This window comes from Marmota flaviventris, chromosome 2 (assembly GCF_047511675.1).
Source record: "Marmota flaviventris isolate mMarFla1 chromosome 2, mMarFla1.hap1, whole genome shotgun sequence".
Lineage (NCBI taxonomy): Eukaryota > Metazoa > Chordata > Mammalia > Rodentia > Sciuridae > Marmota > Marmota flaviventris.
The window spans coordinates 196073028-196099506 of record NC_092499.1 but is presented as its reverse complement, the minus strand read 5'-3'; the positions used below and the strand labels follow the sequence as shown (position 1 = coordinate 196099506).

General features: G+C 65.3%; 1 protein-coding gene across 3 annotated transcripts in view; it reads right to left on the bottom strand.

Moving 5' to 3' along the window:
• Ripor3 (RIPOR family member 3) overlaps positions 1–26479 on the bottom strand; it is a 65625-nt gene that overhangs the window by 7632 nt on the left and 31514 nt on the right. For 2 of the 3 annotated variants that reach the window (XM_027946414.2, XM_071608993.1), the window contains exons 1-13: positions 14501–14762; positions 13721–13867; positions 11295–11373; positions 8886–8909; positions 8584–8637; positions 7592–7895; positions 7309–7352; positions 7022–7147; positions 6800–6945; positions 5530–5659; positions 3529–4101; positions 1086–1216; positions 164–281 (exon numbers count right to left, since the gene is read on the bottom strand). In XM_027946414.2, the coding sequence (XP_027802215.2) occupies positions 164–281; positions 1086–1216; positions 3529–4101; positions 5530–5659; positions 6800–6945; positions 7022–7147; positions 7309–7352; positions 7592–7895; positions 8584–8637; positions 8886–8909; positions 11295–11373; positions 13721–13867; positions 14501–14613 (1989 nt within the window). In that variant the 5' untranslated portion in view covers positions 14614–14762. Of the gene's footprint in view, positions 1–163; positions 282–1085; positions 1217–3528; positions 4102–5529; positions 5660–6799; positions 6946–7021; positions 7148–7308; positions 7353–7591; positions 7896–8583; positions 8638–8885; positions 8910–11294; positions 11374–13720; positions 13868–14500; positions 14763–20802; positions 20931–26479 lie in introns of those variants that run through there. The other variant, XM_027946415.2, reaches the window with a different exon arrangement.

Here is a 26479-nt window from a genome sequence, read left to right as displayed (position 1 = left end):
TTAGGGGCAAGCTACACAAGGCCACCCAACTGCCCATCCAGGCCCTGGCCGGCACCTTCCACAGGGGGACCTCAGCCTTGTCGCTGTGCCGTGCCCCCACCACTTGAGAGATCAGCTTCTTTCCTAGGCTTCCCCTGGCCCAGCAAGCCCCCCAGCACCCCACCTGCAGCAGGGCTTTGCAGACTTTCAGGTGGACCGTGAGCAGCGCGTCCAGCTCCCAGGCACCAGCTGTGAGCTCCCTGGAGGACTCCTTCAGTGGGGCCGGCGGGGGCCGGTCTTTCCTGAGTTGGAGGGAGAAGAGGCTGGTGACCGATCAGGTGAGCAGGCTCCGCTTCTGTGAGGCCAGGAAACCCTCCCCCCTGGAAGTCAGCGAGGCCACCCCAGGTCCCAGGGGCCTGGAGGTCACTGAGGAGAAAGCCCAGCGCAAAGCTCAGGAGCGAAGACAGCAGGGTGCCCGGGTGCTAGGGTGTGGCCCAGGGGCTGGCCGGAGGCGGGGCTGGGTCCAGCTCTGACTGTGGGCACGTCCGCCCCCCAGCCCCACTTTACTCCAACATGCAGTGGAGAGGAAGCAGACGCCTGTTGCCACCTGTGGGCAGTGAAGCCCCACAAGCAAGACACAGGGTGCCAGTGGGTACCAGGTGGCATCAGGGCAGAGGGTGGCAGGGCCTCTGGCTGGGCCAAGAGCCCCTCCCTGTGGCTCTGGGGAGGGAGCAGGAACCCAGACCGCACCCTTCAGGGCTGCTGAGATTACCACGGGGGTGATCTGAACAGGTGGTGTCACTGGCTTGGGCCAGAGGTCCCCAGGGCCAGAGCGTCAGTCACCAGGGGACTTTGGTTTTGTGACCCCTTGGTGAAGTTGAAGCCAAAGAGGTCCCACTGTGCACTCTGTTTACAGATTTTTTAAAAAGCACATTCCTTGGAGCAGGAAGCTCGGGTGGGTCTGGAGTGGGCAGGGGACGTTGGGGGACGGAGGGAGGGACCACCAGCGCTGGGAGGAAGAGGCCCGGGAGGCAGGTGGGAGGCGTGAGCTGAGGCAGCCTGGGCCAGGCGCCCCAGCTGGTCCTCGCTGTGCAGGGTGCACTCACCGCAGACCCTGGGAGTCCCCGAACAGGGACAGCTGGTCGGGCGCGAGGTCGGCCTGGAGGAAGGCGAAGCTCTCCAGGATGCAGTCCATCAGGCTCTCGGCCGCGGGGTCCTCCTGCCGGGCCCCGCGGGGCTGTGGGCAAGGGCCAGGTTTGAGGCCAGTGCCACCCGGGCTCCAGCCAGGACCCAGCCGGGACCCAGCCAGGTCCTTCAAGCCTGACGGTCCTGGTCTGGGCAGGGCGTGTGTGGGGGTGGCGCTTCCCGAGGTCCCTCCTGAACAACTGACACCGCGAAGCAAAATCTCAAGGGCCGCCCATCTGAACAGGCTCATCTGGGTCCACGACACCCCGGACAGCACAGGTGATAGGAATGAGGAGTCCAGGAGGGGACACGGCGGGCAGGCCCCTCCCCCACAGAGCTGCCACTCTGCTCCCGCTGCCCCTGCCCCATGGGAAGGTGGGACCGTGTGGCCGGGTGGCTCAGTTTTCTAAGGTCCAGGAACCTGGGGTTTGCGGGAAGCCCCGAGTTTTAAGTTCTGCTCATACAGATTGTTTTCAGAACATGCTGGAGTCTGGGACAAACCCCTTTAGAAGCTCAGAGGCTTCAGGTGAGCTCAGGATCCTCCTGTTGAGTCACTGTCCTGCCACATGGCTTCCTTACTGGAGACTGTCCCCTCCCCAGGACAGCTAGGCCTCACCCCCAAAACTGCACCCCATGCCCAGCCAGCAGAGGCGGGAGCGGGAGCCAGGTCCTGAGTCACCCCGGGAGACGCCCGAGCAGCCAGAGAATGAAGGCTGCAGAGAGCCCCCCGACAGGGCCAACAGGCAGGCGCAGGGGTGTGTGTGTGTGTGTGTGTGTGTGTGTGTGTGGAGACACGCACACAGTGGACTCTCCAGGAAGTCACAGCAAGAAACAGAACCCGGGAACCCAGCAGGGCCATGGGGGCCAGGGTGAGGTCCCTGCAAGCCCCTTCCAGCAGCTCCCCCAGCCACCAGAGGAGACGCGTTGAAGACGCCTCGTGTGAAGGTGCTGCCGCGTCAGCCCTGAGTTCCGGCCCACAGCACCTTGACCCTGCGGAGGGCAGCTCCCGGGACCCCAGCCAGGACCCGGCCAGCCCCACAGCTACGCTCTCAGGGCCACTTAACCACAGCCCCTGACAAAAAGCACAAAAATATGAAAAATGTGGCACCGACTAGACCATGAGCAGGACAGGGGCTAAGGAGCAGAAGCAAGGCCGGCGTCGCCTGGCCTGACCTCCGCTGGCGACCTGAACATCCTTGAAAGTGACCATGCAGGCGCCTCGGGCTGGTTCCAGGGTCACAAGTGAATCTTAGCAAGCAGCAAATGCAGGTCCACAGTGGCTCGGGTCACCTGCGTGCTCATGCACGATGCCCGCTCATGGTGCACGGCTGCGCGTGTGCACACGTGCCATTTCTGTTCAGGAAGCACCCTGAAAACCAGGACCTAGGGGTATTTTTATCATTCTCAAAATAAAGGGAAATGTTCCTTAAAGATGTTCTGAATTATTGCTTGTGGCCGTATTTTAAGACTTGTGTGTTAAGTGGGTGTCATTTTTCAAATTACCCGTATGTGAAGGAAGTTGTGTGCGCGTTGACTCAAACTGTCCCACACAGAAAGACTTCAAAAGTACAAAAAAAGTGACATTATTTCTTGAAACTTTTTCTCAAAAATTTCAGGCAGGTACTTTTTAAAGCCTGTAGCAGTGATAAGCATGAACATTTTTTTTTAAGTTACTGGTATCAATGAGGACTTCCACCTTCTGTGCTGATGGGTGATGTTAGGGCAGGTGACAATACAGCCAAAAAGACTGACTTTTGAAGAGAGCTGTTGGCGGTTCAGTGCCAAAGTGTCCCACAGGGAGTGGGTTGTAGGTTAACTGATGTGTGAGAAAGTGCTGGTGACGTGTTCATTTTATTTTATGTACGTTTTCAGCTTATGCAAATGAGAAGTAGAGTTGTCTGTCCAGGCGAGCCCCTCTCAGAGCCACTGTCCCCGAGCCCTCCTGTGAACGGAGGCGCTGGCCTAGCCGTGTGCGGAAGGTTCTGGTGGGGCGCGTGGGGGAGGCAGCAGGTGGCTCGGGGCCTTCCAGGGGCCAGTGAGACCCACGTGTGGCTCCTTAACACCAGGCTGCAGCCCCCGCTGCCGCCCAGGTCAGGAGACTCGTGGTAGGGCCGGGTTCTGGCTGAGTGTGGGACAGGTCATCCTCTGTGAGCCCCGGCCCCCCTTGTGATGGTCCTCCTGGCCCAATGAGGACGCTCGTCCCCACTTGACAGGAGGACGCTGAGGCCCACAGAGACGCCGTCTACCCAGGTCGTGCTGAGATGCGGCCAGGAGGCCTGCCCTGGCCCAGCGGCCCCAGGGCCCATGCCCAGTGGCCGGGCCATCAGCAGAGCAGGGCTGCTGCCCCCAGGAACATGGCCATACCTTCAGCCGGTCCCTGAAGCCGAGGACCTGGTACTCGAGTTCCCGGAGCTGGGGCTGGGCAGGGTCCGTGGACCTCAGTAACTCCAGGACCTCCTGCAGGGGCCTCTCGGGGGCCATGGCAGGCCCGTCCACTGCAGCCCCAGCTTCTCCTTCATCCTGGTCCTCCCGGCTGCTCGGGAGCATGCAGCTGTGGGACAGGGGGCCCTGGGGCGGGTTGGGGCTCCCGGCTCCCAGGTTCCTCCAGCCAGGCTGCTCCACAGGTGAGGCCCCTGCCAGGTGGGCCATCTCGGGCGGCAGGCCCAAGGGTGGGGGGCCCTTTGGGGCCTCCTCTTCAGTGGAGGCGGCAGGGTCAACGGCTGAGGGCAGGAGCCCCACATCCGAGGTAGAGGCCGACCTGCTTGATTCGGCGTCCCGGGGCTCCTCGGAGCTGAAGGAGTCCATCTCTGGCAGCTCCTGGCTCCGGCTTCGCAGGCTGGGGCCCTGGAGGTCACTCTCGGACAGGTAGCTGAGGATGGAGGGGGCCCTCGGCCTGCCCAGCAGCAACGCTGGCTGCGCTGGCTGCTGCAGGACAGACTGGGAGGGACACAGCAGCCTCACCCGCCGCCCGACTCGGCCAGGCCCCGACACCCGCTCTGCCTCCCCAGCTCGGGAGGCGGGCCCGCCAGGTGCCGGCTTCCGGGGCCCACACTCGGCCCTGCCCCTGCCCAGCACCCTTCCCATGCACTCCTTGGGCGCTTGTTCAGGGTCACCTTCCTGGAGCCTGTCCCTCCGTGCCCGTTCTCTGCGGTCCTTCCGCCTGCCCAGAAGCCCCTCTCCTTCTCTGTTTTCCGAGGTTTCTGTGCCCCTTAGGTGGCCAGTGGCCCTCATCCTGGCACCAGGTCTCCCCATGGAGGACAGCCCTCCCCTGGCCAAGAGCAGGACGTGGTGTGGAGGTTTGAATGAGTGAAGTGGACAGATGGACTGAGTTACACACATTGTCACAGCAGTGGCAGCAGCTGTCACTAGGCAGTGTGTGTGTACCTGCCCTGCCCCAGGCCTCATGTCACTCCGTGCAAACCTTTACTGTGTCCCCGGAGGGTGGCACTGTCAATCTCATTGCTCTGATACAGGAATTGAGGGTTAAGAGGCCTAGTGATGCCCAAGATCACACCCAGGTGAGAGGTGGGGGCCAGGGCTGCAGAGTGCAGGCTCGTCACCACAGGTGGCCTTAACCCAGCTCGCTGGGCCCACGGGAAGCCACCCCCCACTCCAGGAGGGCGACAGAAGTCTCGTCCTGCTCAGTCTCCAAACTTGGGGCTCCTTGTTGGGAAGGGTTCTGGGTCCCCAGTACATGAGCCTCCACGTGCCAGTGCCACACCCAAGTAGGGGACGAGCACCTTGGCACCTCAGGACCCTGGCCAGGGCTCAGGCTTTGGGAGATGCGGGCATTTCTGAAGAAGGACGCATATCCAGGGTCACGCACTGCCCTGCAGCTGGCCACTGTGTGAGACGTATCATGTTAAAGGAAGCACAGTCGGGCCCGCGGCGTGGGCGAGCGAAGCAAGAGGGAGCCGCTGGGGGCAGAAAGAAGCCCCTTGAGAACGACAATGGCGTGGGGAGGGCAGCTGCGGAGTCAGGAGGGCCATGAGCCACGCTCACAGAGGGAAGCGTCCCTGGAAGGACACAGAAGGGACTCGGAGGGGACCTGGTCCCTGGAGAAGAGACGCTTTACTGCGTCTTTCGGGAGGTGCTCCCGGAAACGCACTGACAGGACAGAGCGGAGGCCAGAGCCAAGGCCAGGCAGGAGGAGGCCCCCAGGGGGCCGTTCAGAACTGGCCGACCCAGGACCACCCCCAGGGCCAGCAGCAGAGGAAGCAGAGGACGCCCAGCACCCAGGCGAACCCCAAAGCAAGGCCGAGCCCTAAGAGGGCCGCCCCTGGGAGTGCCGGGAGCTCAGCCCAGCCCCCACTTCCTGTCCCCCCAGGTGACCAGTGTCCCTGCCCTGGGGAGAAGGTCACTCACCAGGTAGTACCTCTCCCGGAAGCTGGGGGTGCTTGGGGGTGTCCAGTTGTACAAGGAGCCCTTCCTGCTGCCCAGGGAAAACTTGCCCGTGGGGCTGGGTGACACCAGGAGGCTCTCAGAGTCAAATGGGCTGGAAGGAGAGCAGAGGCTGGATGTCACCGGTTCCAGGTCCTTCCCGTGCCGGAGCTGTCCGGGGCCAAGTTCCAGGCCCGAGTCTTCATCAGTGATGGCGCTGAGCAGGGGTGGACGCAGCCGGCCCCGCCACCCTTCCTTCCCCTCCAGGACAGCCCTCCGTGGCTGGGACTTGTGCATGGGGGCACGGAACTCCCAGGTAAGCCACCTGTTTAGGCCAGTGCCACCCCTGATGGGAAGGGACAGGACTGAATTCACCCAGAGCCTTGAAGATCATCTAAAACTGAGCTCGCTACACACACCTCTGCGCTCGGCTGGGCTGAGCTCCCCATGTCCCAGACTCAGCCTGCAGCTGGGCACACAAAGGCCGGCCCAGCCATGAGGCCTGTGGCCAGGGCGCTGCAGGAACCTCCACGGGCAGCCTGTCTGCCAGCCACCTGCACAGCCCTGCGGGCTCCCAGGACCCGGGGTCCTTGGATGGCTGGCCTGGGGCTGGACAGTGGGGAGCAGTTACCCCCGCGTATGCTAGAGGGGTTCCCCTGGTGATGTCCCCAACCCTTCACACCGTGGCCCCTGCCCTGGGGGATAAGGAGGGAATTCTCTGGAAACACAAGTTTTCATTTAGGGGCAAAAAAAAAAGCTCTTCTGTCCACAGTGCGAAGCCTCTGGGGACCACCAGAGGTCAATGGGACGGGGTGCAGGATAAGAATCCCCCACCCACAGGGTCCTTCTCATGAACATGCATCTCGCAGGTCTGTGGCCCTGGGGTCACCCCGGAACCAGGAGGCAGGTGCAGCCAGAAGGCCTTCCTGGGCAGAGGCCAGCCTCCTCCAAGGAGCCAAGCTCAGGAGGCCGCTGGAAAGCCCCCTGGCCAGCCCAGGGCGGAGCCATCCCCCAGGCCAAAGTGAGGCTGGGCTCAAACTCAGGGCAGCTGGGGTGGGCAGGGCCACGGAGAAGGCCTGGGCCTGGCCTTTCAATGGGGCGGGAGGTGAGAGTGGTCAGGGCAGGGACATCCTCGGGGACAATCCGGCCAGAGCCAGGCCTGGGTGTGATCTGGCCACTAGGGAGCGCTGTCGGAGTCTCTTGGCCCCTGGGATCTGGGGGTGGCCCTGGGGCTGGTGCAGGAGCTGCCACTCACTTCCACAGCACCTCCAGCTGCAGCTTGATGCTGCCCAGCTCTGTGATGTCCACCACCACCATCTGCGGCTGCGTCGTGAAGAAGTCTGCGATGTCGCAGGTCATGGAGCCCACCACCAGCGAGCTCAGGCCGCGCAGCTCTGTCACCTGGGAGCGGGGACTGGAGGGTGGTGTCCGAGCGAGCACCCGGGGCGCCCTGGCCCCGCCCCAGGCCCCGTCCCACCTTGATCTCCAAGTTCTCGTGCAGGGTGGGGACAAAGGCCTTCTCCTCCTGGTCCCACGTCTGGCTGTCGTCCGGCTCAATCCGGCCCTTCAGCCTCCAGCGCTGGCCGCCCAGGCGGATGAGCACCTGCAGTGGGCGCAGGAGGTGTGCTGGCGGCCCAGGGTCCCCGGCCACCTGCCTGAGGGCTCCCTCCCAGACAGGACCTCAGCTAGGACCCTGGCTCCCGGCAGCCCCTACCCGCAAAGGCTGGCTGGACCCTGAGGACTGACCTCCGACGGTGGCCGTACCTCATAGTGGTCTCCTGGGCAGAGGCGCGCGTAGCCCACCAGGCCTGGAACACAGAAATGGGCCAATGCACGCCTGCCCTGCCCTGGAGTGGCACATCAGCATCGGGGCAATGGGGGGTCCTGGGACCCCACAGAGAGGCCCCGGGGGAGTGAGGCTTTCCATGTCACATGGCCCTCCAGGTGGGCCTGCCCTGGGGCTGTGGCCAACGCTGCTCGCTCCCCGGGGGCCCCAAGAGGACCTGAGCCACCCACGCTGGCCTCCGGCCACTGCCTCAGCCATTACCTTTCATCCTGACGTGGAACTCGCCCAGGTGAACCTCCAGCGCCCCCTCGATGAGCCACATGTCCTGAAAAGCCCCGTGGGAGCTCAGCCACTCGCCCAGCCACGCCCACCCCAGGGGACACCACTGTCCCTGCAGCCAGAGCGCTCCGCCCACCTCGGCGCACTCATGCAGGCTGCGGCCCAGCTCCTGCAGGCTCTCGCGGGAAGCGCGGCTGGGCGGGCACCTGGCGAAGGCGCGCTGCATGTTGGTGGCCCCGTCGCGCAGGCGGCACTGGACACAGTAGCCCTCGTAGAGCTCCTCCACCTGAGGGCACAGCCAGTGGGCACGGCCTCCCGGCCAGCCCCACACCTGCCTGCAGGCTGCTCCCGCTGAGAGCTGACCCTCAGCCCAGCCTGCACCGCTGCCAGCACAGCACCCAGCCAGCACCCAGGGTGGCCTGGGGCAGCGGCCACCCCGGGCTCCGTACCCCAGCACCTGGTGTGACTGGTATACAGTCAGTGCACAATAAAAAACTGGTGAAGTGGACCAAGGGGTGCATCACTTCCGCCTCAGCCTGGTTTTTCGACTCTAAGACGGGAGGGGGCTTGTGATGGCCACGGGGTCCCAGGGGACAAAGGTCACAACAGGGAGCACAAGCCACAGTGAAGCCTCAGGGACTGAACCAGTCCTTCTCAGGGCCTCTGCTTTCCCACCCAGGCTCTTAGGGTGGCTGAGCCCAGCCTCCCAGTCCTCTGGGGCGCAGCATGAGCCCCCCAGTCCTGGGGCCTGGCCACCCTCTTACACCCCCCCAGGCCAGAGACCCTGCGGCCCTGAGACATGCCCGCGGCCAGGAGTCACCTGCAGTCACCAGCCGCCTCGGCCACCTCGGCCACCTCTGCTCATCCTCACCTCTCTCCCGCTGCCCAGCGCCAGGGAACCTTGCCCTGCCCAGAGGGCTCCAGCTCCTACTGGCCTGCCGAGGCCGCCCGCCCCTGGACCCCCGGCGGCTGACCTTGCTGATGTGGAACTCCATCTTCCGGATGTGCCTCTCCACGCAGCGCGTTTGCTTGTCCCAGGGAAAGACAGATCTGTTGAGTGGCCTGGGCTCCTGCCACCCGCCACCCTCCTCCAGGCCTGACACCGGGAGCAGGGTGTCTGCCAGCCCCCTCCAACCCTGGGGGAGGCTCACCCTGGCCTCAGTCTGCCCATTTGTAAAGTGGGAGGAGACCAGGTGTTCCATCTCGGGCAGCCAGCCCAGGCCTTCTCAGCACCGCCCAGCGTCGCCCACCCTGCTGAGCTCCGGGGAGGGCTTACCTTGTCCAGGTCGTAGTAGAAGGCCTGTGGGGAGCAAAGCGGGGGGTCAGAGCCCAGCCTCCTCAAGGCCTGAGAGGCCACGTGCAGGGCCTCTGAGCTTGGAGGACAGAAAGCCAATGACTGCAGCCGCCCCAGGCTGTCCTCGGTGGCCCGCAGACTGGTCACTGACCAGGCCCAGGAGGAGGAGTGGCGGCTATGTGCATTTCGGAGGAGGCAGTTCTAAGTCTTGTGCTGCTGCCCCTAGAAGTGTGTCCGGGCAGGGCACTCGCTCTCTCTGAGCCTCCATTTCCTCCTAGTCCAATGGGCATCAGTAGCACCTGCCCCCCGGGTGGCTAGGAGTAAAGGACACAGCAAGCTCAGCTCCGAGTGTCCAGGGAGGGTCCAGCCATTGCCAGAACGTGAGAGGGGGCCTGGGAGAGGCAGAGCCTGGGGTTCCAGCCTCCTGGGAAGGCCACAGGGTATGTACTTGGGGCCTGGTGGCCTCAGAGTCTGTGACCATGTGGTGGGAGACCATGGACATTGGCAGATGATGGTGTGGCCACCAGGCTCGCTGAAGCAGGCCGCTGGTTGCCCACAGGGGAGGCGTCCTTCCAGCTGCCTGGTCCCAGGAGATCAGAAACCCAGGGCAGGAGAAGCGAGGTGTGGACAGTGCGCAACGGGGACTTCGTTCCATTTGTTTCTGTACTTATTTATTTTTATTGTTTGTTTGTTTTGTGGGACTGGGGATGGAACCCGGGGCGCTTCACCATTGAGCCACCTCCCACCCTTTGTGTTTCTTATTTTGAGACAAGGTCTCACGAAGTTACCGAGACTGGCCTCCAACCTGTGATCCTCCCGCCTCAGCCTCCTGAGTCTGTGGGATTACAGGCGTGCGCCCTGCGCCCCGTGTGACCTCATTTTTGCAGGTGAGCTGTTGACCCAGAACTTCTGTGTGCACATGTGTGTGTTGACATGATCATCATGTGACCAAGGGGGGCAATTAAAGAACAAGCAAGGGTGAGGAAGGGCCACCCAGGCGGGCCGGGGAAGATGGGGGAGAGCATCATGTGAACAAGGAGACTCAAACCCCCAATGCGGGTTTTCCCGTGTGTGACGTTGAAATGGCACGTGCAAGGCCGTAAGCCGAAACCCGTCTCAGAAAGGAACAGGAAAGAGTCCAGGACTTCGAAAAGAAGACAGCTGCCTGGCACTGCCTCAGAGACCAAGGTCCTGCTGCTGTGCCACGGGGCAGCCGCCAGGGGAGCAGCCCACACGTGTCCTCCCACGGGGTGCCCCGGGCAGAACCTCCCCGGCCTCCACACGCCGTCTGCACGTGGGAGAGCCACGCACACGCGCTCACACCCTGCCTGCCTCGGAGGCCCCAGAACTGAGGGCAGGTGCTGGGCACAGGCAGGGCCCTGCAGCGCCTCTCCCACCTGTGCTGGCGCCCCCCAGCCACCCACCCAGGGTGGGCGCGCTGAGCTGGCCAGGCCTCCCCTGCCCCCCGTGGGCCTCAACGGCCCGCCCTGCCGGCCCGGGCCTCCCCAGTGGCCTCTGATATGAAAACCCATTTCCCTGCCACCCGCTGCCCCCTCACTTGGGCTGGTGGCCTGCTCTGCACTTTGTCAGCGCTTTGGAGGGGCCCAGATGGGACCCCCACAGCAGCGAGGCCCCTCCTCGTGTTTCCAGAGCCTGGCAGGGAAGCGCGGGTCCCGCAGGCGGCCGTGGCTGAAGGGAGGAGCTGGAGGCCAGCCCACAGCCAAAGGGTCCTCCCTGGGGTGCAGGCCCGAGCGGCGGGAGCCGGCAGTGCCCAGGCGCAGCCAGGACCCGTGGGCACCGACACTTGCCATAAACAATGAGCGGCTCTTCAGTGTCAATGTCCCCAAAGCCCCATGGAACACAGTTAACTAGACCGTGTTCGCTGTCTGTCTGTCTGGGGCCAGAGCCAGCGGGCCTCCTGGGCTGTCCCGTGCTCCCTGTTTCCTTTGTTCTTTGCTGACTCAGGCCGCAGTGGGGTGAGCGCTGGCCCTGGCTGGACAGGCCCGGGCCCTGCCTCAAAGCCACTGCTGGTGACAGCAGAAAACCTGGCCAGCCCTGGACATTGAGATCTGCAGGCTCCTGGAGGACAGCAGGGGCCACTGTGACACTCCAGAGAGACGTCCACTGTCCCTGGTCACGTCAGCCTCCAGGTCCCAGGGCGGCCAGTGTCCAGGGCCTGTGAAGTGGGACCACCCAGGACAGCTGCCCCGCAGGTCCCTGCCTGCCCAAGTTCTTTCAGAGCCAAGAGCAGGGGAGATGGCCCAGGGGCCTGCGCTGCCCAGTTACGTCCATCGGGTTGAGGTGAGGTCAACTCACCCCGAAACCAACGTCCCTCCCCTGAGTCTCGATGTCCAGACTGACCACGCTGGACGGGGCAGGGCGGGCGCTCACCAGCCTGGAGTTCCTGCGGGCGTCCGCGTGGCGTCCACACAGGTGGTCCAGCTCGGCCTGCTGCGCGCACAGGTGCTGCCTGCGGAGAGGACGCGGGGTCTGAATGGAGAGAACCCAGAATGGGGGCAGGTGGCTGTGCTGAGGGCTGCGCTCTCTTCAGAGGCCACCCTGGTGCTGGGGGTCACCAGGGTGGGAGGGGGTCTCAGGAGGCTCCCACTTTGGAGACAGGCAAACTGGCCTTGCAGGCAGCTGGTGGCCTGGCTGGACCACACAGGGAGGAGGCTGGACTGAGATCCGCAGCCACCTAGTGGCCTCCCAAGGCCACACTCTCCAGCCCTGTGCGCGCCCCTCCCAGCCTGGGGCCCGGCCCGCTCACTCCTTTACTGACAAGCATGGCCTTCCTGCCAACTGGATGCCAGGACGGGGACACTGTAGGGGCCTTTGCACACCCTGGAAAGCACAGAGGGAGTGGTAGCAGGAGACCTGGGGTCTGCCAGAGGGCACTGGGATGGCGACCACCCTGTTCCATCACAGGTCTGCTGGGTTGCCCTAGGAAGTTCACTTGCCCTCTCTGGGCCTCACTTCTACTACCTCAAACACGGAAGGAACAACTTCTTTTGGGAGAACACTGCTCGCTCAGGGATTGGGCTCCCCAGGAAGAAGAAGCCACCACCAGCCCTGGACAAGTCTCAAGCAGGTAGTCCTGAGGGGACGCCAGACGCTGCCCTTAGAGATGAGCCCCTCGGGGCGGACCCCCATCTCCATGCACACGGCATCTCCCACTCCCATCAGCGGGGCACCCACAGGCCTGGCCCGGAGGGGAAGGGCCACCCCTCCTTCTGCTGGCCCGTGACCCATGTCCTCTTACTCTACAAACCCAGAGCGTAAGTCCCTTGATTTCTCCTGGAGATCCAGGGGCCGTGCAAAGCGCACCTGTCCCATGTCTCGCGTCCCCTGCTCCGAGTGCACCTGGCATTTTTGAGAAGGGACGCCTCGAAAACTGCTTCACGGAAGGACCGTGAAGCAGCTGGGCTGCCACTGACCAAGGGCGGAGCGAGCCCTCGTCTCTCCAGCAGCGGGTCAGGGGGCTGCATCTGGGGACAGCACTCCAGGAACCGCCCCCCAGCACCACCAGCCGCAGTGACGGGGCGGTGGCCCTGCCTCTGGGGCCTGGCGCATGCTGGGAGCGCCAGGCCAGCTGGGGACAGGCGCCCTCCGGAGGTGGTGGACCTCCCGCTCTGCTCAGAGTAAAAGCAGCGCGCTCTGCCCCTCTGGAGCCCGGGCTCTCGGACCCGTGCCCCGGGCGCCCTGGGTCACCCTTGGGCCACCCCCACCACGCCCACATCCCACCCACGCCGTCAGCCCCCCTCCCTAAGGGTCTTGAAACTGCTCCCGTCCCTCTGGCCCTGCCGCATCCTGGGCCAGCCCACGGCCTCCCCTGCCCCCCCTGCCTCCCCGGCCTCCTGGCCTCTGTGGTGCCACCTCCACGCACAGCCTGAGCCACACAGGGTCCCTCCTCTCATGGGTCCTCCGTGGCTCCCAGGTGCAGGCTGAGCACCAGAGGCCTCAACACAGCCCACATGGCCCCGAGCTGTGGTCCCTACTGCCATCTACCCACCTCTCTCCCTGAAGCCGCCCCCACCCCGTCTGCTCGGCCCCAGCCCCCCTACCCCAGGGCCTTTGCACTCCGACTCCTTCAGCCTAGAATGTCCTCCGTTCTGTGGGGCCACCTCCTCGCCACTGTGGGCTCTGCTCAAAGCCACCTTCTTGGCGGGGCCTCCCTGCACGGTGGGCCTGCCCGCCCTGCCCTCTGCTCCTCACAGTGCTTGATGCCCCTGGCACCGTGCGTCTCCCCTTCCTGGGCTGCCGATGGCCTCTGTCTGTCCATCTGGGAGTCACCACACCTGAGTGCCTGGCGCCTCCGAAGCCTCCAGTTAGTAAACGCTGGCAGCTGCCTCCCCAGGTGGCCTCGGACCGCCCTCCCCACCTTCCGTCAAGCCCCTCCCTCCCTCGGATCCAGCCGCCCATCTGCTGTGCGTTCAGGGCACAGGCTCCGGCCCCAGGGCCTTGGCTGGTGCGGTTCCCTGGGCCTGGGCTGCGTGTCCCAGAGAGGAGCTGGGACCGAGAGCATCCTCCCCTGAGGCCCGGCCCTCCTCGGAGCCTCCCAGGACCAGCCCCTCCGCCCCGCAGGGCCCTCCCCGCACTCAGCTGGCACAGGCTATGGGCCCGCTGTCACCTCCCCTCCGTGTCGTGAGCGTCCTGGGACCAGGCTCCTCCTGCCTTATTCCCCACGGGGTCCCCAGAGCCTGGGGCAGGGCTGAGCACACAGCTGGGCCCGGGGCCGGAGCAGCCAGGAGCCCAGGCGCCCCTCACAGCTGGGCACGCTCCCGGCAGCCAGGCGGTGAGCGCAGCCCGCGGCCACTTACTTGAGACCCCTCTTCAGCGCTTCAAAGATCTTCTTCACCTGCTGGGGCTGGGGGTCCAGGCAGGCCGACCCCTTGCGCAGCGAGCCGTAGGTCCTGGGGGGCTTGACAGGGGTTCGTGACCTCACTGAGTTCCTGCTGATGGACTTCCTGTGGGGGACGAGGGCCAGACAAGTCAGGGCAGGGCTCTAGACAAGGCCCTCGGCCAGGGCAGGACCCTGGGGAGTCGTGACCAGAGCCAGGGAGTCAGGACCGGGCTGGTCCCACCCTCCACCTCGAAGCTGTGGGTCTTGGGAAAGCTGAGACTCTCTGAACCTCGGTTTCCTCATCTGTAAGGTGAGGGGCCTGGACTCGGGGATCAAGAAAACAATAATAAAAATCTAGTGTCAGAAATGAACTGCAGCTAGAAATAGAACCAAGCAGCCCGGATGCCAGAGCTCCCTGCCAGGGGCTGTCTGTGCAGGCAAAGCAGCGGGGAGGCCGAGTCCTCGTCCCGGGTTCCGCAGGAGGTGGGCTCCCACCCCTCCCGCTGCTCAGAGCTCCCCAACTCTCCTCTGCGGCAGCTCCCAGCTCTGCGTCTCACACTTAGGGAAAGGCTTCTCGACGAATCCCCACTCCCACCCGTCCCACAGCGCTCAGGACACCGGCAAACGCACTCCCCAGGCAGGGGATGGCCCACCAACCCACGCTCCTGACTCAGGCACACAAGTTAGACTAAAAACCAGCCCGGAGTGTGGTTCAGAGTTCACAGGGAAAGGGGTTCTTCCTGCTGGCATTGCCAACCTGGAGCTCCCAGGTGCCCCTCTTGTCACCATGCAGGGACAATGAAGCTCATGCAGAGAAGCAGATGGAGTCAGAGCAAATCCATATAACAGTGAGTTCCTGGATCCAGCCATGCCTGAAGCTAGCACGCCCGTGGACTTGGCCAGTACAGGAGCCAGTTGACTCTCCTTTGCTTCAGGTAGTTGGAGTTGGGATTCTGGACTAGATGATCCTTAGGGCTAATGTCTCCCAGCAGTGACAGTCAAGTGTCTCAGTCCTGCAGAGGTGCACCAGCACCTCTGGACTGATTTCAGAAGTGGGGCCAGGTCAGCCTCGTCAGAGCACACGGCTGGCGTCAGCGGCACCTGGTCCCGGCTCAGGATCCTGCGGCTTGTGCGCTGGGCTGCAGGCCCCGGTTGGCTGATGCCTCCTTTGGTCACCAGCAGGTGTGTGAAGTCCACTCTCCAGCCTCTGGAGGCACTTCCCAGATGCCTTGCACCAGGCCTGGGTGGGTCTGCAGCCTCCTCAGAGGCGCATAGAGAAGGCTGCAGCACTGACCTCTGGGAACCGGGAATCGAACCCAAGGGTGCTTAGCCACGGGGCCACACCTCCAGCCCTTCTCTCTCTCTCTCTCTTTGAGACAGGGTCTTACTAAGTTGCTGAGGCTGGCTTTGAATTTGTGATCCTCCTGCCTCAGCCTCCCGAGACTCTGAGATTGAGGCCTGCGCCACCGCACCCCGCTCTGGGTCGGTTCTTAAAGGGGCGCCCAGAGGTGGCTGAGCAAGCAGTGGGGGAGAAGGAGCTGGCCCGCGGGGCAGATGCCCCTCCTGCTTCCCGTGACGAGGTCTGGCTCGGAGCGGGCCCTCCTCAGCGCTGTGTGGACAACAGCCACAGCAGTGATCAGGGCCGGGGAGACAGTGGGTCCTCGGTAAACACGAGTCCAGCTGAACGGGGGCTCGCAGCCTGCCGCGGGCCTGGAGAGCCGGGGGTCCACTCCCCGAGATCCTGCAGCCGAGGGTGGCAGGGTCGGGACCCAAACCTGACCCTACGGAGGCTCAGCCTGACCCGGGCCGCTCCAGGGGGGCGCGGCACAGGCCCCGTGGTCTCCGGAGCACCCGGGCACAGTGGGCTCCGTGGCCGACCCGTGCCCACCAGGGAGCCCTAGGCCCAGCCCTGCCTCTCTACCTCATCCCGGGGCCTGGGGTCGGCGGCCTCCTCTCTGCCTTCTGGAGTCCTCCTCCCACTGGAGACCCAGCGCCCCGTCTTCCTGGGCCTCAGAGGCCCCTGGGCTTGTGAGCATCCAGGCGGGGTCCGTCATCCAGACAGGACCAGAGCCAAGCGTCACCTACAGACCCCCGCGCCCTGGGCCCCGCCCAAAGGCTCGCAGTCCACGGGAGGCCGAGGTTCCCGTCTGAGAGCCAGGCAGAGCCGCCAGGCCACCGCCCCACCCTGGTCCTCAAGAAGCTCGGAGGGCGGCCAGCTGTATTTCCAGCTGGGCCAGATGCTGGGCATTCCACCCCGCCCCCTCCTCTGCCTGCCTAGGACACCTCCGGCCAGCGCCCAGCCTGGCTCCCCGCCGAGCTGCACATGCAGCCTCAGCCTCAGCCTCATGCTCGGGACCAGGGCCTCGCCAGGCTGCGAGCCCAGGCCACTGGCTGGTCAGAGACGCAGGCTCTGGGGTGGCCACCGGGGTTCAAGCTGGACGCTTCGCCTGCCACAGCTTCCACTTCCTCATTCTTCCGGGGGGCGAAAAGGTCCTGCTCCATGGAATCGCCTCAAGATACTCCTCTCCACAGACGTTTACCAAGCACCTACTATATACCAGCCACCCCGCTAGGGGCAGAGCAGTGACCAAACCAGACAAACCCCTCCCCATGAGCTGAGGGGCCAGCTGGGGGAGCCCAGGGAAGAGCTAACAAGTGAAGACTCTGGGACCAACACTGGGGTCTGTATCCCACACTCCCACTAACCCGCTGTGTGACCTTGGGTAAGCGAGGGAACCTCTCTGGGCCTCAGTCTTCTCATCTGTAACATGGGGATCAGGGCAAGGGCTGCTTGGAGGGCTGCAAGGGTTAATGACCCTAAGGGGCTTGGAATTCTCGGCAAAGAGCGAGTGGCACATGTGTGCTGAGGTGAAGTCCAAAAGTCACCTCCCAAGGGACCTAGCGCAGGGTGGGGTGATGGCCACATCAGGTGGAGGGGAGGGCTTCTTCCCCAGGTGACCTTTCGTGAAGCCTGGGACCCCCTTAGGGCTGCGACCCCTCCCCTGCCATCCCGAGGCCACTGCACCCACCTCTTGGAACGCGCCCTCCACAGGGTGGCCATGTCGGGGCACGGAGGCCGGAGCTGCTGTGTGGCAGGTGGGCGTCCAGGCGGGCGGGTGGGCAGCTCGGAGCTCCCCCAGCCCCGGGCAGGCGTGTCCCTTGGCCCAGCCCCGCTCGTCCCCCTGGAGGCCTCCCCCCCTCGCTGTGGCCTGGCCGCAGAGCCCTGGCCCTTCCCGGTGGCTCTGAGCCCAGGCTGCTGGACGGAGGCCACTGCGAGGCTGCCTGCCGGGAGGGCAGTGCACGTGTGGCCTCTGATGGCGAAGTCGGCGCATCTGGCCCAGGTGACGGAGCAGCCGGGCAGGGCGTGGCTCAGTAAGTATTAGTCACCCCCAGCCTGCCAGACCGGCTCCCAGAGGGCACGTGCCGCCCAGTGTCCCCAGCGCATGTGAGCCCAGGGCGGCCTCCTGCCGGGTGGCGTCCCAGGCCGGTGCTGCCCCCAGCGAGGGCAGCTCCGCAGCCAGATGGGCCGGTCGGACGGCGCCTGCCCCGGCCCCCGGTGGACGATCGCAGGACCCGCCAGGCTCCAGGTGGGACCACCCGGGACCTGAGCCGACCGTCAGGCGGGTGTCTGGTGACGCCGCAGGGTCAGGGCTGAGGACGCACGCACACGGGCCTCGCAGAGAGGCCGCTCTGGCTCTGAGCTCCCAGTGCACCAACCTGCGACCCCCTGACAGCCGTGGCCCCGAGCCCCAGCTGTCCACTTCCCGCTGCTCTCCTCGGAGACCGGGGCCGCTGCCCCCCGCCAGGCCGACAGGCCCGGTCCCCGGCTTAGAGGGCGTCTGTCGCGGGGCTTTAGCTTGGGGGGCAGCGTACCTGCCCGACAGCCTGGGGAGGGACAGCCCAGCTGCAGAAGGGCAGGAAGGGGGCAAGGGGCAGCTGTCAGTCAAGGAAAGTCAGTCCCCGTCTCGCCATCTCTCTGTCTGTCCCTCCCCACACCCCGCCTCGTGCTGGAGAAAGGAAAAGGCCTTACTGTGGCAACCATCCACACCTTAGTGTAAGATCCTGCCACCATGTCACTTCCCCCAGTGAATGCTCTAAGGAATAAAACCCCTGACTCTCGTCAAAGGGCTTTCAAGGTGCCAGGGTGGGGGGGGGTAGGAGGTGGGACCCAAGGAGGCATCGGCCCACCCTGAGTGGAGCCCTGCCCTCCAGCCCAGGGTCCGGTGCCTGACCGGCTCCCACGCGGAGGGCCTGGGCGGGGCAGCTGTGTCGGCCGTGGGGTTGCCTGGGAAACAAGCCCAGGCGCCAGAGCCGGGACCAGACCCTGGGAGACGGACAGGCAGGAAACCCAGGACAGCCACACTCCCCGTCCTCATGGCCAGCTCCTCATCCTGGGACCAGCGCACGGCACTAGTGGCCACTCAGAGGCCCAGCACCCTCAGGACTCGGAACAGGACAGCCAGGGAGTGCCACCGGGGCCTGGGGGTCAACAGTCACCAGGGCCACCTTCCTAGACCAGGGCAGAGACTTTGCAGGTCTCCGTCGATGGCCCATGAGCCTGGGTGTCGGGGTCAGGTCACCTCTGTCCTCTCCCTACCCAGAGGGCAGGGGACCCTGGGCACTTTCTGGCAGAGCTCCTGACTAGGCCTGAGGACATGTCTCCGGGAGCGGGAGGTCAGAGGCCCAAGGCCCAGCGACAGGTGTCCCCTGCAGGAGCAGCTGCAGGCTGTAGGCAGGTGGAGACACGGCCCCCACCTCCACCAGGGGACAGCGGGCATCACGTGGGAGTGCAGGGCCCTCGCAGGCTCGGCTACGGCTGAGGCCAGGCCAGCCCCGGGAGGCAGACCCTTCCCCTCCCAGACCACAGGGCCCCTCCACGCCTCAGGGGACCAGTGACCCGCACAGCCCACCTGAGTACAGACCCCGTGCTGGGGGACCTGAAGAAGCCCCAGGAGAGGCGGCTCAGAAATGGCTAAGTCCAGAGGCAGCCTCCATCCCCGGCCGGTTTGTACGCGCACCTACTGTGTGCCTTCCTCACGGTGGCCCCGAGCCCCCATCTCTGAGGCCTGGACTTCAGGTATCATCACTGTGGGTCTTCAGCCGAATTTCCCCTCTCGCAACCTCTGCCTCAGCCCCCAGAGACCATGGCTCAAGTCCTGCGGGGCCTCCTCCTGCCCGCTCCTGTCCCCCTCCTGCCCCCCTCCTGCCCCCCTCCTGTCCCCTCCTGCCCTCCTCCTGCCCCCCTCCTGCCCCCCTCCTGCCCCCTCCTGCCCCCTCCTGTCCCCCTCCTGCCCCCCTCCTGCCCTCCTCCTGCCCTCCTCCTGCCCCCTCCTGTCCCCCTCCTGCCCCCCTCCTGCCCCCCTCCTGCCCTCCTCCTGTCCCCCTCCTGCCCTCCTCCTGCCCCCCTCCTGCCCCCTCCTGCCCCCTCCTGTCCCCCTCCTGCCCCCCTCCTGCCCTCCTCCTGCCCTCCTCCTGCCCCCTCCTGTCCCCCTCCTGCCCCCCTCCTGCCCCCCTCCTGCCCTCCTCCTGTCCCCCTCCTGCCCTCCTCCTGTCCCCTCCTGCCCCACTCCTCCCCCCTCCTGCCCCCTCCTGTCCCCCTCCTGTCCCCTCCTGCCCCCTCCTGCCCTCCTCCTGCCTCCTCCTGCCCCCTCCTGCCCACACCTGCTGTGTGTCCCCTCCGGTTCTCCCAGGCCTGCCCACCCTCACCTCAGAAGCCCCCCCGCCCTCCCCCACCATGCCAGGTCCCTGGGTGACCCGTGTCCAGGCTGGTCCTGTGGCTGTTATTGGCTCTGAGCCCAGGCGGGTGGAGCCTGGGTCTGTCCCCAGAGCCCTGGCTGCGGAGGTCGGAGGTGCAACTCCCCAGAACCCCCAGCTGCCCCCGTCCTCCTCCCGCCCCTGGCGCACCTCAGAGGGGAGCAGGGCAGTGAGGGAGCTGAGGGCCTGGCCGGGGCCTGGCCACTGGGGTACAGCCACTGGAGCCAGGCGGGGCCGAGTGAGGACGGGGCCTGGCCAGGCTCAGGGTCCCCCAGGACATAGCTGCCGGGCCGGCGGATGATGCGGGCACTCCAGGGGAGGGCACGGGCCCGCCAAGGCTGGGGGAGGCCACCGTGGCCAGGACACAGGGCAGGACGGCGGGCGGGCCCCTGCTCCCAGCTGTGGGAGGTGCCGGGCAGCAAGGGGGTGTGGACGGTCCAGGCGGGCGGCACCCGGGACCCGGGACCGGCTGCTGTGGACTCACTGGCCCGCTGCCCAACACACCTGCCCCAGCAGGGGTCCGGGGCCCTCGGGCTGAGAGCTGGTGACGGTTCTCAGGGGCCTGCCCAGTGCCCGGCCTGGGACCCGAGCGGGTCAGCAGCCAGGCCCGGGTGCCAGGAGCTGGGCCACCAGGGACAGAAACAAGCCTCCTCCCAGGACTCAGTGCAGAGTGTGACAGGGACCGCGGGTGGCAGCCTGCCTGGCCCAGCCCCCACCTGCCACCCACTCCCTGCTGACCCCAGGCCTGGCCCTGCAACTCCCCACACACACCTGCTGGGTGTCAGTGTGTGCCAGCCGCTTGCCACACTTGTCACCTCTTCATACCCCTGTGACAACCCCTTAAGGGAGGGATGCTCATGACGCCCATTTTTCAGTTGAGGAAGCCAAGGCTCAGAGAGATGAAGTCACTTGCCTTGGGTCACAGAGCCAGAGTAGGTGGCCCCATTGTCAGGCTACCAAACAGGAAGGGCATTCCTTCCTAACCCCACCCCTAGGAGACTAAGTCCTGAATTTTGCTGTGTGACCTTGGGCTCGTGGACTCACCTCTCTGAGACTATTTTCTGACCTGCCAGGTTGGCCTGGGAAACTCAGACAGACCAACTTCCGGAGCATTTAGGATGATGACTGTTTGGGTCTCAAGAAAATTACAGGTTTCTCCGGCACCGTCTCTCTCTCTCTCTCTCTCTCTCTCTCTCTCTCTCACACACACACACACACACACACACACGCAGGTCGGCCATGAGGACGAGCTGCAGGGACACTGCAGGAGGAGGAGGAGGCCCCCCGGGCACGGGCGGTGCTTACGCGATCCTGCGGCTCTGTGCGCTGCTGAAGCCCGCGAAGGAGGCGCTGCGACCCACGGCCCCCACGGCCCCCACGGCCCCCGCGTCCCCGGGGCTCAGGAACCGCACCCTCACTGACATGGCCGTCACCTGCAAGGAGAGGACAGGACAGTCAGCTGCAGGGCACTGAGTGCTGACCCCACAGCAGCCCTAGGAGGGCTGGAGAGCCTCGGGGCGGGTCTCTGCACTCTGCCCTCGGGTCCCTGCTGCCCGCAGCGCTGCCCCTGAGCCAGGATGCGGGCCTCCTAGCCCTGTCCCTCCCGCCTCCGAGGCTAGGGAGCCCCTGCTGGGGTCCATCCGAGAGGAGGCGGGAAAGGAAGGCCAGCAGGGCCAGGGCAGCAGGAATGTCGAGCGCAAGGGGCCAAATGTGAGAGGATGTGGTGAGAGGACGTCTGTCACCCAGAAGCATCAGTGGCCAGGCCCTGTGGGGGGAGGAGACCACAGAGCACAGGCTGAGACCTGGGAGCCCCAGGGGACTTGCTTGTAACTGAGCAAGGGTAGCTGGGAGCCATGGGAGACTTCTGACAGGTGGTGACAAGCCCCATCCATGGACTGTGCGCAACCCAGGGCTGCGTGGTCCTCACCCCGTCCCCATGCCATGCCCCATCTCTGACCTAGGGCACAGTGAGACCAGGCCAGAACTCTAACTGTCTTCTATTTTTCTCAAACCGTCTCTAGGTTGACCCTTGTCCCTTGGGGACACAGTCCTTCTAGCTGGTATATTATATTCTGGCACGGGCAGTTGGAAAGTTCTCCTTCCTATCTAACCTAAATCTCTGCTGCTACCATTTCATACTTTGATCCTCAACCAAGGTGGTGTCAGTTTGAGGATTTCAGGGACCCCGTGGCTCCCACAGCTCCCACCCCGCCATGCCCTCCTTCCTGTGTCCCAGCCCCTCCACCCACTGACTGAGTCCTGCCTCCGTGGTCTGCGCTAGCCGGGCCTCTGCCTGGAGCACCGCAATGGCCGGTGTCCAGTCTTGTGTTCTGTGTGGTCAGCCCTGCCAGGGCCTCGGGTCCCATCTGCACCCCATGGCACACTGGTACCACGTCCCAGGCCACAGCCCCAGGCACGGCAGGTAGGGGCCTCGGAAACCAAGAATCTGGACGTGGGCTGCAGTCCCACCGGGCCCCTCGCAGGGCCTGGGCCTCCGCGGTCACAGCTGCAAACTGGGAACAGAAAAGTCCTCAGAGGCTGTGGGAGAACCCAGGGCACCGGCACCCAGAGCCCAGCATGCGCAGGGGCTGCCGGGAGCAGCGGGCTCTCTGTGCGATTGGTGACCCGGCCCCTCCCCGAGCTGAGCCAGGGGAGCCCCTCCAGCCTGCGGCGGAGGGGACCGTGTCCGCACAGCACCCAGCCCGGAGCCAGGGCTGCTGGGAACCTGGCAGAGACCCGCAGCTGAGCGGGCGGGCCCTGGAGGCGCCTTGTACTGAGCACCCTAGTGACTGAGCCCTGTGCCAAATGCCCCCTTTATGCAAATTATCCTATTAAATTGCCACCTCCCCGCCCCCTTTATGCAAATTATCCTATTAAACTGATGCCCTCCTCGCGCCCCCCACAGAAGCCGTCCTTGACCTCATTCAACAGAAGAGGAAACTGAGGCTCCGAGGGGTGACTCAGCCAGCCCCGGGCCCCAGCAGGAAGCGGCAGAGCTGGTGCGAGCAGGCAAGCTGACGGTCCCCTGGCGCCAGGGGTCCCACACTCTGGGCCTTTCTCTGGCCCAGGAGGACCTTGGCCCCATCTGGGCTTGTACCAGCTCAGAATCGGCTGCCAAACGTTCAGGGATTCTGTGACATCGTGTTGGTGGCTTCCACCGAGCAGGAATATCGAGGCCATGGAAACTGGCCAACACCACGCCTCGGGGCTGTTGCTCGGCTGGTCATTACCTTACAGGCCACTGTGGCCCTGCCCACCGCTGCCCAGGATGGCCCCAGGCTGGGCAAGGCAGTGGGGAGGGACCGCGGACCGCCAGGTCATCCTCAGGCCTCCCCATCAACCCCACTGAAGTCCCCTCCACAGGGGGTTCCTACAAGCAAATGCCAGGTGCTCCTGCTCAGGTTAGAGGGGGATGGCAGCAGAGCTGGGGCCCCCGTGGACCAACATGAGGTGCAAGGGTCTGAGCTGCCACCCCAGCACCATGAGGCCGCGTGACCCTGTTTTCCATAAGAGGGGACAGAGGCTCCAGGGCGGGGGCCTCCTGGGGACCTGCCCTTTCTACAAGGCTGGCTCTTCACTCTGAGCTCCCTGCCAAGCGGGGCTGGCTCCCTGGACACTGCCCCGTCCCCCCCAGGACGCCCTCCTGGACACCTCTCGGCTCTCCACAGTTTCAGAGGCCCCTCGGCCTCCCGCGGCCCCCAGGTCCCCTGTCACTGTCCTTGTGAGTCGCTGTGGCTCCCGCTAGATGGGGCACCAGCTCCGGCCTAAGCAGTGGGTCCTGAGCCACCCCACCCCGAAGAGTCCCAGCAAGTCTTTATGGAACCAGAGAATGAGGACTCAAAGCCCGAGGTCACTTCCCCTGGTCACGGCCCGGCAGCCTGAGGGGCGGCCCTAGTAATTATTACTGGTGCCGACCCTGGCAGGGCCCAGGGTCCTGGGAAGGACCAGATAGTGACGGTCCATGCTCGGCTGCACAGTGTCCCAGCTGATGGGTGTCCCAGCTGCTCAGCTCTGTCGTTCCAGAGTGCGATGGAGTGGGGGTGACAAAGCCTTCTTCGGGACAGCGGCCGCGTGGCTGTGGGGTCCCCCTGATGCTGTCCTCTGAGCCGGTGCCCTACGGGTGCTACCCCGGGGGCTTCAATCAATCTGCCTCCTTCAGCCTCCCGGGCCAGTGAGGCAGCTGCTGCTGTCCCCACCCTGCAGACCAAGAAACTGGGGCTGCCCGGGAGGACAGCTCCTGGGCCGTCCCCCAGGAAGGAGATGCCAGGGCCGGGCCGGGAGCTGGCCTTCGAGGCCAGGGCGGCTGCTGCCCAGCCGAGCTCCATAACCCCCCGGGGCTGAGGGGCCTGCAGGGGCCCCAGGGCAGAAGCCAGCGAGTGAGGGGACCTGCCAACCTGGGATGGTGGCGCTCCACGGTGGCTGGAAACGCCACGCCCACCCTGTAGGTGAGGGCGCCCAGGTCCCCGGCACCCCGGGGCCAGCGCCCGCTGAGCTGCTCCGTGGGGCCGGCAGCGCCCCCTCCTGGCCGGCCGCAGTCCTACCAGCTGGAGAAACAGGACCGGGACAGGATGGCTGGGCTGAGGTCACCTGTGCCCGAGGGGCACAGCAGGGCAGGGGCCTCCCCCACGCCAACCTCACCTGCTGCGGCCGCCTTTGCCTGCTGGCTGCTGGGTTGTGGCAGGTCTAGGGAGTCCTGGGAGGGACACTCAGGTGGCTCGAGCAGCCGCAGGGCACGAGGGACAAGCCCGCTGGGTCCTGTGCTGAGGAGGGAGGCCTCGTGGCCACGCAGTTCCCAAACCTTTGGTGGAGACAGGACGGCTCTTCCGCCCTCTGTCCTTCCCGCCTCCCTCCGGCCCGGCACCGGGCAGCCCGCGCTCGGGTGGACGTCTCTGGACAAGGTAGGCCAGCTGGAGGGCGTCTCACTGGGCAGCTGCTCCCCGGGCCCTGGGACCGTCCCGGGCCTCTGCCCCAAGGTGTGGCAGCAGGAAGCAGGACCCACTTCCACTGAATCTGAGCCGCTCAGTGCTGACCGCGGCCCGTCCCCGCCGCCCACCCCACAGGCAACCTGCAATTTCACCTCCCTGAGAGGTGACGCTTCTAAATTTAGCGCCGTGGGCCCCGGGGCTGGGTGGCTCCTGTGCCCGAGTCCTCTCTTAGGCTCTTTTTCCTCCTCTCGAATGCCAGCCAGGCCTGGTTTGCTCAGAGGAGTTTCCAAAATAGCCCCTTTGGTGGAGCAATTAAAGGAAATGGCAGAGCAGCCCGGACGGGGGTGCGACTGCGTATGGGAGGGACGGCGGCCCTCACTGGCCGCTCTGGACCTGGCTGTCTGCACCAGAGCAGGCAGGGAGCCTGCCGTCCAACCCCCACCTGGCCCGGGCAGGACCAGGCCATGCGCATGGCCAGCCTGGGTCCCCAGAGGAAGAGCCGAGAGAACCTAGACGGTTCCTCCCCCGCAGGACCAGCGCCTGTGCCCACCAGAGCCCTCTCCCCCGGCACCCCCAGGCCCTTGCACTCTGCCACACTGGCCCTAGAATGACCTCCCTGTGGGCCCAGAGTGAAAGTGGCCTCGCCCCTCACCCTGTCCCCGTCCTGCTTCCGTCTGGGGGTGCCTGTGTCCCTCGCAGGGATCTCAGCTGTGCAGCTGGGACTCCGCCTGTCCTGTGCAGGGCTTGGGGCAGGACCCCCTCAGCGTGCACCTACTGACTACCTGCTGGATGCAGCCTGGGTGTACAGCTGTGGACGGGTCCCCGGGGAAGACGGCTGGCGGGTGGCAGTGAGCACCCGGGTGAGCTTGTGCCCTAGTGGGGACATGCAGAGGCCCAAGGGGGCAAAGACAAGTGTTTCGGTCAGCTTCCTTACTGCTGTGACTAAATGACCCCACCAAGCCCACTGCAGGGAGGAAGGGTTCAATTAGGGGCTCAGGATTTCAGAGGTCTCAGTCCACAGAAGGCCGGCCCATGCCTGGGGGCCGAGGTGAGGCAGGACGTCATGGTGGGGGAGTGAGGCCGATCAGAAGCGGAGACTCCACTCGTCAGGTGCCCCCAACTCCCTCCTCCTCCAGCCACACCCCTCCCTCCAGTGACCAGGCAGCTAATGCCATCAGGGACTAACCACTGATGGGGTTGAGACTCTCACAGTCCAGTGACTTATCCTGCAAATCTTGCACTGGGTCACGGTGAGCTTCAGGGAGACAACTCACATCTAAACCATGACAAGATGCCTCGCTCAGCCCGGGCAAGAACGGGAATAGTGGACCCCGGGGAGGGGACATCTCCGTCTGCCAAATGAGGAGCGTGTCTTGGTACAGAGGGAGGAGGGTGGCAGAGTGTGTGGGTGAGGAACAGGGTGTGCGAAGGCTCGGGTGGAGAGGGGCCATGCGCAGGCACCGCCAGCGCCCCGTCTGTCTGCGGGAGCACGGCTCAGCAGGGGGCCTGGGGAACAGCACCTGGACCCGGGCAGGACAGGCCTCCCACACCCTCTGGCTTTGGTGACAGCGCCCTTTGAGCCCTTCTGCCTGCTCAGCAAACCCTGCACCCCCCTGGCCCAGGTAGGTCTTGATGAGCCATGACCGGTACCGGCTGCTGTGGGCCCTGCTCACTGACCTTGCCGCAGGCCAGGGGCACTGCCCTGGGGCCACTGCCTCTGGCCAAATGGTGTCTCCGCTGCCGGCAGGCGAGGTCATTAAGGACGCGGGGACGCCCATGTCCCCGCTGGTTTGAGGGGGTGCTTGCCCTCGGCTCCTGACCTGCCAGCCCACTCTGCTAGCAGCGCCTACCCACAAGGCCGTCATCGGGTGTCACCTCCCACCCACCCTGGCCAGGACCCACAGTGGGCAAGTCCTGCAGGGATGTGGGGCCAGCCACCTCCCGGCACGCTCAGGGGTTCTTTCCCGACCTCCAGAGGGGAGCCTGCCCCCCATAGCCAGGTTCATGCCCCCAGGGAGGTGTGATGGCAATCGGGGACTCTTCCGGCTCCGTGTGGC